The following is a 13,244-nucleotide window of genomic DNA, read 5'->3' as shown; positions in this document are numbered from 1 at the left end:
TGCCTTTCCTAATAAGGTCCAATCAACTGAATTAACCCACAGCTGGAATCCAATAAAGGTGTAGAACCATCTCAAGGACGATCAGAAGAAATGGACAGCGCCAGAGTTAAATATACGAGTGTCACAGCAAAGGGTCTGAATTCAAAATGGGGTACTGTGTGTACATTAATGAGGAAAACAATCAATGTAAATGAATTTAGGGAATGGCTGCAAATGAAAACAAAGAGTGAAAAATGTAAGGGGGTCTGAATACTTTGCGTACCCACTGTATCTATACACATTAAAAAAATATGATTGTGATTCAACAGCCAAAAACACACAATTATGGAGCATAAAAACGTTTTCCCGGGTCAAAATCATTATTTATTTATTTATTTATTTAATTATTTAATTAATTAATTAATTAATTAATTAATTAATAAGTGCAACACAGATAAATATGTGACATTTTTAAATGCTGCATATTAAAGGGCAAAATGTATTCATGTCCAATAAGTTCTTGCCTTCCCTTAACCTGAAGGTGTATTTGGTGCAACTGAAAAGAAAGCACTTCTCTCGCAGCAGTATATGACACCGTCAGCTCACCGGCAAACTGAAAACAACCTGTTACTTTAATCACAACAAGCTCCACATTCTCCTGCACAGCCGACACTTTCCTTTACCATTGTTTAAGTCAAAAGTAAGGAAAAAGATAAGACGCAGAACCATTCCTGATTTTTTTTACAAAGATTTCCATTATATAAAATGTTAACGTCAACATAGGAATGAGGCAAACTGACAGAATGACATGGAACTTGCACTGCACTTTATCTACTCTTATATACACGTGTAATACAAAAAGCGTGAGGAGCAAAATAATATCTTGTGTATTTGTGAATTTCAACCCTGTTAAATATGAACACAGGTTAATCACTGGTACATCAAACCATAATGTTATATCCTTCCAAGTTCTCTTTACTTAACTTATTAGATTTTTTATGCAAAGAAGAGTCAGTGTATGAGTCCAGCAAAATAAAAACACATCATCTCGTGTCCCAGTTAGGATTTGGCAGCTCCCTTTGACACGGCCAAACCAATGAGTCCTGCTATACCGGCCATGCCGAGACCGATTCCCCCGACGATCGCCATGCCAACCAACCCATCTGAGCGACAAAATACAGACATTAGGATGAAAACATATGCAAACAAAATTAGGTGTATTTTTTGAAATAATACCTTTTTTCAAAGCTTTCTCGATGAGTTTCTCCAGCTCCTGAGCCTGTTTGTTCCCTGGCTCGTTCCTAAGAAGAGTCCGGATGTATTTCAGGGCTTTTTCATAGTCCTGAGGAAAAAAACAGTTAGGAAAAGAACGCACTTTAACATGTACCGAGGTACAGGCTGCTTTAAAAAATACAACAACAAAAAAAACGAATAAGACCCGATAGCTCACAGACCGAAGCAACCTTAGCAGGCAGGTAGTTAGTCAGTATAAAAGTGCAATAGTCTGGATTTCACCATGTTTCTCTATTTTCACCTGTTTTCTGTGTACTAGCGTCTATTAATAATAATAATAGTAATTTATGCCCCACTTTTTTCTTTCTCCATGTGAACATACTGACTGAACTAACTCAAATGTGTAAACGGTCAAGATTCAAATAATATCACATGATGCAACACTAACTTTGAGTCTGTAGTTGGCCACTGCGAGGTAGAACAGGAAGTCCCGCGAGTCGTCCTTTGATGCCTTTTGAACGAGCTCTAAAAAAGAAACAATATTCAGACCATGAAAAATGTACATTTGTATCCTGGAGGACAGCATAATATGACACCAGATACAGTACAATGGACTATGCACAGTTTAAACCATTTTTGGAAATGTTAAGGATAATCTAAATATACAAGTTGTAACAGTCACGTTAAGTGATGAAACACCTTTCCTAAAATTCAAATACTTTATTTGTTATCGTAATAACAAAGTAATAGTAGCAATAGTTAAAAGACCTTCATAGTAAATATTTCCACACAATTTGAACTTATCAAAAGATATGAACTAGGGCAACAATTCACTGACGATAACTTACCACAATCTAATTTTTCTTCTGTAGCAATATAACCAAAGGTCAATATGTATCGATATAATGTTTGTGCATTGTACAAACACACATATATAACTGCTTTGAATGTTGAACCTCAGACTCGTGAAATGTTTTTTCTGTTGAACACGTGTTTGTTGTTCTCTGTAAGCTTTAAAACCACTATTGTCCACTTTTAGTGATGTGACATTCATTGTGATATTTAAGATCGACCAATTTGAATAATACTACACAAAAAAACACAAACATATTAAAGGCTGTGTAAAAAGTGTAACATTTCAGTTTAGGGCTGCACAATATTAGGAATATTGCGATAACGGTTTGATTTGCAACAAATAAACACACTTATCTAAAGGCACAACCAATAAATACAGGAAACATGTAGTAAGTGCATAGTAATAATAATACTAATAATAAGAAACATTTTTACAACAAAATTGCTTCTCCATGAAAGTTTAATATTTTGTGCGACCTCCCTCAACATTTGGCACATCATTGGGATTGCTGCCATGCTGCAAAATAAAACCAAACCAACGGGTGCTTTCCAGAAGGAATGACAGATGCCTTAACAGCTTGAATACAACAAGTTTGCTTGCCGATTTCTCTGTAAGTGGACTCATCGATGCAGTATATGACTTAATGCCGGTCAAAATCTGTGATATTTGGAACGGAATAATACGACTGAAGGTCGGTTGTAAAATGCAAAAACTAACTTTCAAGTATTTTGAATAAGTCACACAATATGCGAGTGTAGTGCTCAAACATGTCTTGAAGGGCTTTTATAGCAGACATTGACAGATGTAGATGGTGATAATATAAAAGTAAACTAAGTATAAAACATATAATAAAAGATCTTGTATTTAGTTAAATATGACACTGATGGTACCTTATCTGTTTTCTATCCAAGAGTTTTAAGGCACGATTGTAAAGACCATCTGGGGGCTGAAATACAGCCTGTTTGGACTAAGACCAGACAGTCAGCCCACAAGACAGACATGACAGTGTCATTGAATTGTGAAATACCAAGGTACACTCAACTGTCAAGCAGTTTCTTATCATTTCAAAACAGTTCAAGTTAGTTTTAATTGTGTTACAGATCTTTTTCACATGACTGAGAAAGGAGAAGCTATACTCCCCCTAAATACTTTACCTTAAGATCACATTCATCGCAGTCCAAGTGTATAGATCTTTATCGAGTTGTACACTGCGCATGTTGATGATGCAATGACGTTAATATATTGTTCAGCCCTTGTTTCCATTAGATATTCATTTCTGTTAGCTTCGAAAATAAACAAGTGGATGTTTTCATGCATACATTTTGTTTGACTTACCTTCCAACAGTGCAATGCCTTTCTTGATGTCATGCGAGAATTTACTCCGGATCAGGCACCAAGCATATTCAAACTTAGTGTCTTTAGAGACGGCTCCCTTCGCCAGCTCACTGTTGTATTTCTTTTCAAATTTCTGTCACAGCAAAAATCAAATGTAGTCTGTCAGAAAACTTAAAGCAAGCAAGCAAGCAAAGTTTACTTCGATAGCATTTTTCACAGACAAAAATCACAAAGTGCCTCACAGTAAATAAAAGGCACACACATAAAAAGTAGATTTTGAAGACCGGTGTAAATAGACATTGGATAAGAACAATCAGTGAGAGAAGACAGGCAACAGCAGTTTAGTTAAACTAAATCGCATTACAATAATCTAAATGAGACCACGATAAACAGCATGGGTGATCAAGTTCTGGTCTTGAAACCTTAATTCAGTGTCATATTTAATAAACACAGAGCATTACAGTAAGTGATACATCAAGGTCATGTTTGTTTTAAAAAAAAACACACAAAACACAGCACATAAAAACAGAGAAGAAACACTAAGATCCAATAAAGTAATAATAAATACGCTCAACTGGTATTCAAAAGCGAAAGCAAATACATAGATTTACGGTAACATTTCCTTAATCGCCTCATTTGGACGAAGTTGATTTGTTTATCAATTTCAAAAGCATTATCAATAATTACACAAAGACTTTTCACGGAGGACTTAATATTGCCACGACCGACGTGTTATTAACGTCCGTCATATGCTACATGATGCAACTAGCATAATTGACGTAAACACGACCACTAGCATTAGCTAACCAAGTGTCGCCGCGGTCTTATGTCGCAAACACGTCGTCTTTCGTGACATTTCCCCGCATTTACACACTGCGTAGACGTCGCGGGCGACTAAGCGCAGGTGTACCGTGTGTTTAAGTGTAAGTTGATGAAAGTGGAAATGGTTAAGTAAAGTGAAAACTTACTGAAAGGTCCTCCGGAGCTACGACATCACTCACTACCGCCTCCATGTTTCCGGATACAGATGGAACACACACCCACTTTTTCACACGTGACATCATCGTCGTCGCTGTCTTCTTCTTCTAATAATAATTTCCTGCAGGCTGTACACTGAGAGGCGTGATTCTGCCCTCTACTGTTCGAATTTAGGGTATTTATCACAGTTCGGTGAAAGCAGGTCAAAGCTTTGTCCTTTGATATGAAGTTGTTCTTTGATCTATCTAGTTAGGCAATGTCATCCGTTTTTTAACATTATACTATAATAGTAATAATATACATATTAATATAAGAATCTTCATTGATTATGTATGTGAACTTTAATAATACCATTACAGTGTTATTTATGAACCAATTCAAAAGATATTTTTACATATACATTTCCACAAGTGGTCTTCACTGTAAAAAAAAAATACTGTAAAGACTTTTTCCTTGATTACAATAACATGCATCCATGCAGTTGAAGCTTTATTAGTCCTTTGCAAGGTGCGCCGGGGAGAAGGCGAGAGGCAACAGTTCACTGAGGCTGGTTTCTTTGTACGAACCGTCCGGTTTGGTCAAGTACACGGTCCAGTCTGGTCCGAACTTGGTGAAAGAGAGGAACACAGGAAAGTGAAAGGGCAACAACAACAAAAAGATGAATTGTTCTATTTGCTTATTATTTGTATCAGTATTTGACATGACTGTGGCTTCTGATCTATGCACACTGTTCCAGTTTGTGGAGTGTGGAAATCGTGTACAGTCTGGAAAGTAGTTGCAGTGCACCGAGTTCTGATCACAGGATAAGGATTATTGCCTGTAATGGCATTAAAAAATGTTATCTCACCTCCATGAGAACCTGTCGACATGCACCACACGGGCCAACAAAACTGTCTCTGATGTCACTGCGCAGGAGGAGAGACGATCAGTGCATGAGAGGAGGAAGCTTTTAAAGGGTCAGTGCGGTGCTGTGATGCAGACTCACCATGTCACAGCGATGGCCGTGAAGCGTCTGTGTCCCTCCACCACAGCTCTCTGGACGGCCGTCCTCTCCGCACACACGGTCAGACCGTACGACGCGTTCTCGACATTACACCCTGAAATACAACTGAGGAATAAGTTGTCAAGAATACGTTGTTTTTAAAGACTTTTTTTTCCATGTCACTCATATGTTCCTTCATACTTTCCTTGTTCAATTCCTCAATTCAATTTCTTTCTATGCATGTTATTTTACTGTCGTTCATCATGCATCTGTGAGTAAGCAGCATTTGTAGCCAGTATAGGCGGACTTTACAGACATTTAACAATGCATTCATTATGCTTTACTGTCTGATATTAAAAGACAGATATAGTGTATTTGTGAATAAGAGTAAATCAATAATAAAAATGTGTAGCTTCACGTTGCATCTAAAATACCCTTCCTTTCCAAGTGTGTCCGAGAACCTATGTAGCCTTCAGTTAGCATCAAAACTAAAAAAATGTTTAGTTTGTCCTTTGTGGGCTACTGTAAAACATGGTGGCCCCTTATAGAGCTGATGTAAATATAAAACAATTCATACGATCAGGTGAGTGTACACAAAATTATTTCTCTTCAACTTCCGCCAAATGAAAAAAAAATTTCACCTAAATTCCACACAATGGTCCTTTAACTTGAGTAAAATGCAGATTGTACATCGCATGTAGTAACAATTATGGATTGTGAATTAACTAATAATAATAATGATGTTGTATGGTAGATAAAGATAAGATAATTCGATAAAAAAGAGCAACTGTTATCATCAATCATATTAGCAATAAATCATCATTAAAAATGTCTTCACATACTAGTGAATCTCTTAGTATCAGCTTATTTTGAAGAAAAAAAATGCAGATTGGATCTGACACGCAGTACGCATATAGGAATATAAATTTTAAAAAATAAATTACAGATTACAATTCATTGGGGGAAAAAAAAGTGATAAAATATAATAAAGTACACTGCAGGGGTGTCAAACTTGTGGTCCGCGGCAATAATTTTTTAAATAATATAATTATTATATAAGACAATCAGTTGTCATTATTGCTTCATTATTACACTCAACATTAAATTACATTTAAGCTGTTTTATATGTTTTTATTGTGAAGTATACATCATTTTATATGAAAACTTTTACTTTTACTTTGAAATTCTGTCCAATATCATCATGAATGTCTTATATTGCTCACCTGCTACGGCCCCCTCTTGACCAGACTCGATGCTCATTGGCCCCCCTGGTCATTTGACTTTGACAACCCTGAATTGTACAGCATTTTGACGCCACTGTTGGTGAGTGAGTGTTACCTGTGATTATGGCGCCATCTGCTGTTAGAATGGCGGCGCCGACAGGGAAGCTGCTGTACGGACAGTAGGCCATGTCCCGGGCCTGCAGACACTTAGAAACGAGCTCGTGAACTTTATCTACAAACACAACAGAACAACAAAACAGCATCTGACAAACAACATTATAAACAAGAGAGAAAGTGTGTGTGTGTGTGTGTGAAAGAGAGAGACTTACCTGTCATTGCAAATGAGTGTTGACAGTTTTTTGGACTTTGTCACCTATGTTTTGTAGGTCACAGTCACGTCGATGAACCCAGGACTGATAACAACATCAGGGACACTGCTGCAGCAGCACGTGCATCGTTTACTCTCTCGTCATTGGCTGATCATTCTGGGTGTGTCACCAACCCAATTTGGAATGTGTGTGAATCTGAATTTTGTTTTTGTAAATGCTTAAAATGGAGAATGTGCCAGGTGCAAAGATGCAAAAAAAGGGGTCATACTAAGTATTGTGTGCCATAAAAACCCAACAAAAGATGCCATTTTAAACATTTATTTGAACACATGAACAACCATCTCTGAATCAGATATAACATTTTACAAGAAATTAGCCTGCAGTGAAAAATGTGCATAACCCTGCTGAGGTAGATGCTGTTAGTGTGACAGGTAAAAAATCAAATTCAAAGACGCACATGAATATAACAACATTATAGTAAATAAAAGGGATGTGAATCTTTTTTTGAGATTCTTAGGGTCACGATTCGATTCAAAATCGATTCTCGATTCAAAAACTGATACAATGCATAGTGTGTTAAGGCAAATTATGGCATCAAAACAATAGAGTTTGTATCAGATAATGCGATAATGTGATCACACAAAGGCAAACTTAAAACAAAAGATAACATTTATTCATTCAAAACAAATAAAAACGTACTTCCTGTACAAAAAACAACTCGCATAAATAAAAGTTTAGGCTAGCTGCCTTTTTCTACAAGAAGTTACAAAAATAAACTGTACAAAAATGTTTTGGATGATTACAATAGATTTTTCTCCCACCCCTAGTAAAAAACCCTCATGAGACACATCATGAGTGAATCAGGGAGCTCAGTGTCAACATTAAACCCAATAAAAGACTGAAATGACTCATTTTCCAATGTTGTGTATCACTTACACAGCCTTATGTCCCACATTGAAAACAGTGTATTCTGAACGAACACATTGGCCTTAAATGCATGTTGAAAGTGAGTATTTACAGAAAAAATCGACTTTTTTTCCCCTTAAGTTGCTCAACCCTGAGAGAATATAAACAGATTTGAAAGAAATGGGAGCTGAAATCCTCCCCTGTTTGTTTTTGGGAAGAAGTGAAACACCCTCCTTTAAACGAAAATTTAAATATATAAAAATTGGCAATACTATATTACCTTTGAGGCAATTCTAAGCGACTGACCGTGTGAATTATCTAAACGTGCTGCGTTGTCTTAGTTTAGCTCATCAAGTAGTTTTTCCACCTTTAGCAGTGCATCTACCGTTCCAGAGGGGGGAGCTGTGCTTCTGAGAGCTGGTGTGCCAATTATGTCATTTCCGGGTATTGGCCAATCACAACACACTTTGTCTTCTGGGTGAGAGATTTCAGTCTGAAACAGCGCGGCTGAGGAGAGCGTCGGTAAGGAGAGATTTCTATCGGCTCATTTACAGCAACTAGGAGGTTTTTGACCATAAAATCAAGTTGATGTATGTAAGTAGACCTCCATAACTCACATATGTGCAACAGGACCGGTTGCTCCCATTGAGTGAAACGGTTGGCACTTTTCCTGACCTTTTGTTCAAGAAGTTCCATCAATGTTAATGAAAGAAGTTATTTCAATAAAGGTCACTAAAATTGTTATTCTTACTCCCAAATTTAACTAGAATTATATCCATTTTCCAGCTTTCTATTTAAATTTGTGACTTTATTTCAAATTACACTATGACTTTGACATTTTGTTCGCCCTGATAATTTAGTATCTATTCAAGAGTTGATAAAGATGAACTCGTGGAGTGTATGACTTTTGAATGCCATCAAAGGTCATCTCTCTATTTTCTATCTGCTCATGGAGCATCATCTTGGTTTTCAGTTTCCTGTTTCACTTTCTTGCCAGGATTTTGGTAAATGGGCTTTTTCCTCTTTGTTTGGTCATTGCCCCATGACTCGCATCCATTGTGGTGCAAAAGTGAAGCAAAAGCCATTGCTCTAAGGAGGCAAACAACCACCTATGTGACAATCAGGGTCAGCTTCAGCGCAGACTAACTGTGTTGGGTTCGAGATTGGCTCAGGTTCATGATTTTCTGGGGCCTGGTCTGGTTCAGACGGGGGAATGTGGCCCAAACTGTGTTCTGCCCTCATCTGAACTGCAGGAGTCTCTGTGGACTATATTGCTTTATAGATAAAACTTCCTTGCATGCATTTAGGAGGCAGAGGTGGATTGACCCAAGACAGACATGATTAAAAATGAGCATATTCAAGGGACAGCTTAGGTTGAATCATTTGGAAATAAAGGCAGGTGGTTTTGTCACGTGCAGAAGAGGGAAGAGGACACTAATCTGTCCTGAAAGAGGACATGAGCTCCTTTGGTGTAGAAGAAGAGGACACGAGGGACAGATTACTCTCTGTGGCGGCCTCTACAGACAGATACGCTTGTCATTTTCAAACCAAGGCAAGGAATGCGATGACTACAATGGTTACACAAATAGTAGCGTGCAGAAATATGAGCGAGGGAATGTGTAGTGGCTCAGCTCTGGCCTTCTTCCTCAGCAGCTTCTCCGTGTGTTTCTGAAGGCAGGAAATGATGATATTCTCCACATCGCCGTCGCTGTCGAGCAGCATGTACTTCAGCTTGCCGGGATACTTCTCCTCGAGCTCTTTCAGCACCTGTTTCGCCAGTGACTTGGTCTTTTCCATGCGTGGTATGCGCCCCCCGATGATGTTCAACTTCTTCATTCTTGTGAGCAGACGGGAGATGTGGAAGGCCACCTTCTGCTCAGGAAAAACCTTCCATGCTTCGGTCTTGTGGAAGAGGTGGGAGATCACTGTAGCATAGAAGAGGACCTGCTTCTCTGTCCCGTCTGCCGCCAGATCTATTTTGACCTTAAAGTCCTTTTTATCTGCTTTGGTAAACAGAGAGACCTTCATCTTTGTTGGAGATCTTTGTTGTGGCAAGATAGAGATTGTTTTGATATGTTTTTGCGATTGGGTCTCGTTTGTCTGGCAAGCTCCAGAAGTGTTCTTCAATTTTGGCAATACAGTGCTATTGATCTTGTTGATGATTAGGGTTATGATGTAATAAAGATCAAAGGAAGAGATGACATCATATATTGGTGTTTAGTTGCATGGCTGCTTAGTTTCATTATTGCCAGATTGGGCTGATTTTGTCCACATATATATATCATTTATGTGTGGTTATTTGATGCATATGGTGGTTGGTTAGAGGATTGTGTTTGTTAATGTTGCTGTTGGCAACTAGTAAAAATATGTTGTACAGCTAAAATCCACTGAACTCTGAGCCTGATGTCAGAATGTCAACACCTTTATTCTTTTTTTTGTCAATAAATGGTATGAAAAAGGTTTTTACATCCAAAAAGCCTCACATTGCACATTTCTCTATATCTACACTGACTTTATAGAACCTAACAGAGAGCAAAATCCTCACACTGATGGACACTGATTAGTTTTTACTAGGGCTGTCAAAAGAAAAGAACATTTTTAATCAGATTAATCACAGGGTAGCTGTGTATCATGAATAATTACCATTCGTAAATATGCCAAAAAAAATATCTAATTTTCTCTTTATTGTAGGAACGGAGAGATAAATAAAGTATGTGAAAATATAAATGTAAAGAACAATAAAATACTGTAAATAACTTGTAAAAACCTATACAAACTTAGTAAAAAATAATCATTACATTGTAAAGAACCCACATTATAAGACAATATAAATAAATAGAAACAATAAAATGCTGTAAATAACTTTAAAAAAAACTACACATTGCACTGTAAATAACTCACATTATAAACAAAATATAAAGTATAGAAGTTAAGTAGTTTTCTTGGGGGAACTAAACCCACAGCAGGAGAAGCACTACTTCTACTAGTTAGCGTTAGCATTAGCATCAGCTAGCATTCTGACGCTAATGTTAGCTGCTGTCTGTGTCCCCGTTAGTTAGACAATGACTGTTAATGTTATGATTATATCAGTATCTGCGCCAGTAGCGCCACTTACAACTGTGTGTCTTTCTTTCTCTCTTCTTCATCCTCTTTTTTTCTTCCTCTTCTAACTACAACCTGATTGATAACTCTTCATTTTCTTTCAGCTTCATTTACAACTTGCAGAACGATAACTTCACACAGGTTAACGTGAGGTGATGTGGGGCCCCGTTAGGGAGGTTTCCTACTGAGATGTCAATGCAAATCAAACCTTGTTGTTTAAGGGAGACGGGGATGCAGCTGGTCACTGATGCATTCAGGCTCCGAGTGTCGGTTGTTGCCCCCCTATCGGCTCGGGGCCCCAAGCAGTTGCCCGCCGCCTTGCCTGTTCAAACATATTAACGCGTTAATTCCACAAATTAACCATCCTGCGTTAACGCGTTAATTTTGACAGCCCTAGTTTTTACATTACAGGGAAATGTACAAATCCATAGAAATAATCAGTAACATAATTTGTTAAGAATTGGCTTTAGAACTACTGAGTTTCTACTGAGTACAGTAACACACTTGGTATGTGCTCGAGAAACAGAGAAACTCAGTAGACTCGTAATAGTTAAAATTTAGAGAGAACCCCCACATCCAACACACTCGAATTCAAGCACGATCGATTTAAATCAGTATTAAAGAAATATTATCTCGCCACACACATTATAGAATACACATTAGAAGTATAACCATTAATCACCACAATAAAATTGCTCAAAGAAACACACTTTCCCCATCACTAATAATCCCACCCTACACCAGCGATGGTGCAGTTGTGTTCCATCCATGCATCAAACTACATCTGTTGCAGCTGGAAACAGTTTCTCTCCAGACAACGGTGCTTTAAGGCTTTGGCACAGGATGAAAACAACTGCGTAGATATCCCAAAATGCATTGCAGAACGTAAACATGTACAGGTCGTGTCTACAGAAGATATTGTCATTAAAGGCTGTGCAATTGTTGAGCTGAGCTGCATTGAAGTGAAGTGTAAAGATCCACGCGCCACCTATTGGTGCAGGTGAGGAAGAGATATTGGGTTATAATCTAAACAACGATCAGTATATTTTATTACAACTTTGGATTTTTTATTTTTTTTTATTTATTATTCATAGTTTTTTTTATAGTAATCAAATACCATGAGTAGTCAGTCATTACGTAATAGTCAATAATCAACTTATTCTATTGTTAATTCACAATTAATTAATGAAGAGTTAATCTCACAGTTCCCATCCGCCGGCACACGGGTGATGCTGCCTTCACGTGCTATTAGAGTGACGATACTCATCATTTGTGAACTCGGAACTACGTTAAATTCAAATAAAATAAAAAGTGCTTTTGTTGTTGAAGTGAAATGAAAAATGGCTGACACACGGTTCACCCTCACCTGCTTCTTGGGGAATACCATGGCTCCTTTAACCAATATTAAAGGCGCCATATGTAAATTGTGGCCAAAAACGGTTACTACACTCAAATTCAAAATCCTGAGGTGTTAAGGTTTAGTTTTCTCTGCCATTGTAGCTCAGACGTAACTGGCAACAAGTGGTTGCTCGGCAGCTGAGACTCTACTGACTGCAATGATTGGTAGACGGCTGTAGGTGGCGCCACAAACATGATTTGCAGTCCACAAAATATATATTTTTTGTGTGAATAATTTGTCTGTACTGTTGTTGTTGGTGAGTTCAGTTTGTTATATGCATTTTATTTATGAGTCTCTGTGACATATTAGGAGGATTTTATGGCCAGTTGCTTTAGATTGATTACATAATGCACCTTTAAGGGTAAGTAAATACAACATTAACTTTTTGTACACAATTAAAATAAAATGAATAATAATAATCGGAATAAAATAATGATTTACCATTTGTGACGAATTTGTCTTATTCTTTGTTATCTTGAATGAGTTGGAGATAACCATTGACATTTCCATGCAGGAACCCAGTTTGCACGTCAGTAACTCGTATTTACCATAATTCCAATAACACATGAAGGCAACGTGAGTATGCATTATCTAATTATTTCTTAACCCTTTAAGGGACTACTCAACCACTTGGTCAACCACACTTTAAGTCACTATATTTCATTGAAAAATGCATCAAACTTAACTCACTAACACTTAATGTGATTTGTTCTGAATGTTACACTTTATGAATTATGCAAACAAGGTTTATTATGAAGAGACTTCTCCACCGTTTGGTAGAGGCCTGTATCTCAAATATTGTAGGGTCTAATTAAAAATAAATAAATTGTTTTTCATGATTGATATCATAATTAAATAAGTAAATAAAATAAAAAATGCAAATAAAGAATTATTCCTTTGCTTTTTACTTGGTGTGTACCTA

General features: G+C 37.3%; 2 protein-coding genes across 2 annotated transcripts; both read right to left on the bottom strand.

The window, feature by feature from the left end:
- Positions 1 to 351: 351 nt before the first annotated feature.
- On the bottom strand, positions 352 to 4,431 carry fis1 (fission, mitochondrial 1). The gene is made up of 5 exons (XM_083905137.1): positions 4,372 to 4,431; positions 3,404 to 3,536; positions 1,661 to 1,737; positions 1,216 to 1,321; positions 352 to 1,142 (listed from the first exon to the last, which is right to left on the bottom strand). Exons 1-5 carry the CDS (start codon positions 4,414 to 4,416, stop codon positions 1,039 to 1,041), a joined length of 465 nt encoding a protein of 154 aa, XP_083761263.1. The 5' UTR covers positions 4,417 to 4,431; the 3' UTR covers positions 352 to 1,038.
- A 442-nt stretch (positions 4,432 to 4,873) lies between these two features.
- On the bottom strand, positions 4,874 to 6,922 carry LOC310940706 (cytidine deaminase; the record flags this gene model as incomplete). Its single annotated transcript, XM_083905697.1, has 5 exons — positions 4,874 to 4,987; positions 5,229 to 5,286; positions 5,367 to 5,478; positions 6,702 to 6,818; positions 6,916 to 6,922. 5 exons carry the CDS (start codon positions 6,920 to 6,922, stop codon positions 4,874 to 4,876), a joined length of 408 nt encoding a protein of 135 aa, XP_083761823.1.
- Between the last annotated feature and the right edge of the window lie 6,322 nt (positions 6,923 to 13,244).

This window comes from Microchirus variegatus (assembly GCF_963457635.1).
Source record: "Microchirus variegatus genome assembly, chromosome: 2".
In the NCBI taxonomy this organism is placed as follows: Eukaryota; Metazoa; Chordata; class Actinopteri; order Pleuronectiformes; family Soleidae; genus Microchirus; species Microchirus variegatus.
The sequence above is the reverse complement of the archived record's forward strand: the minus strand, read 5'-3'. Positions and strand labels throughout refer to the sequence as shown.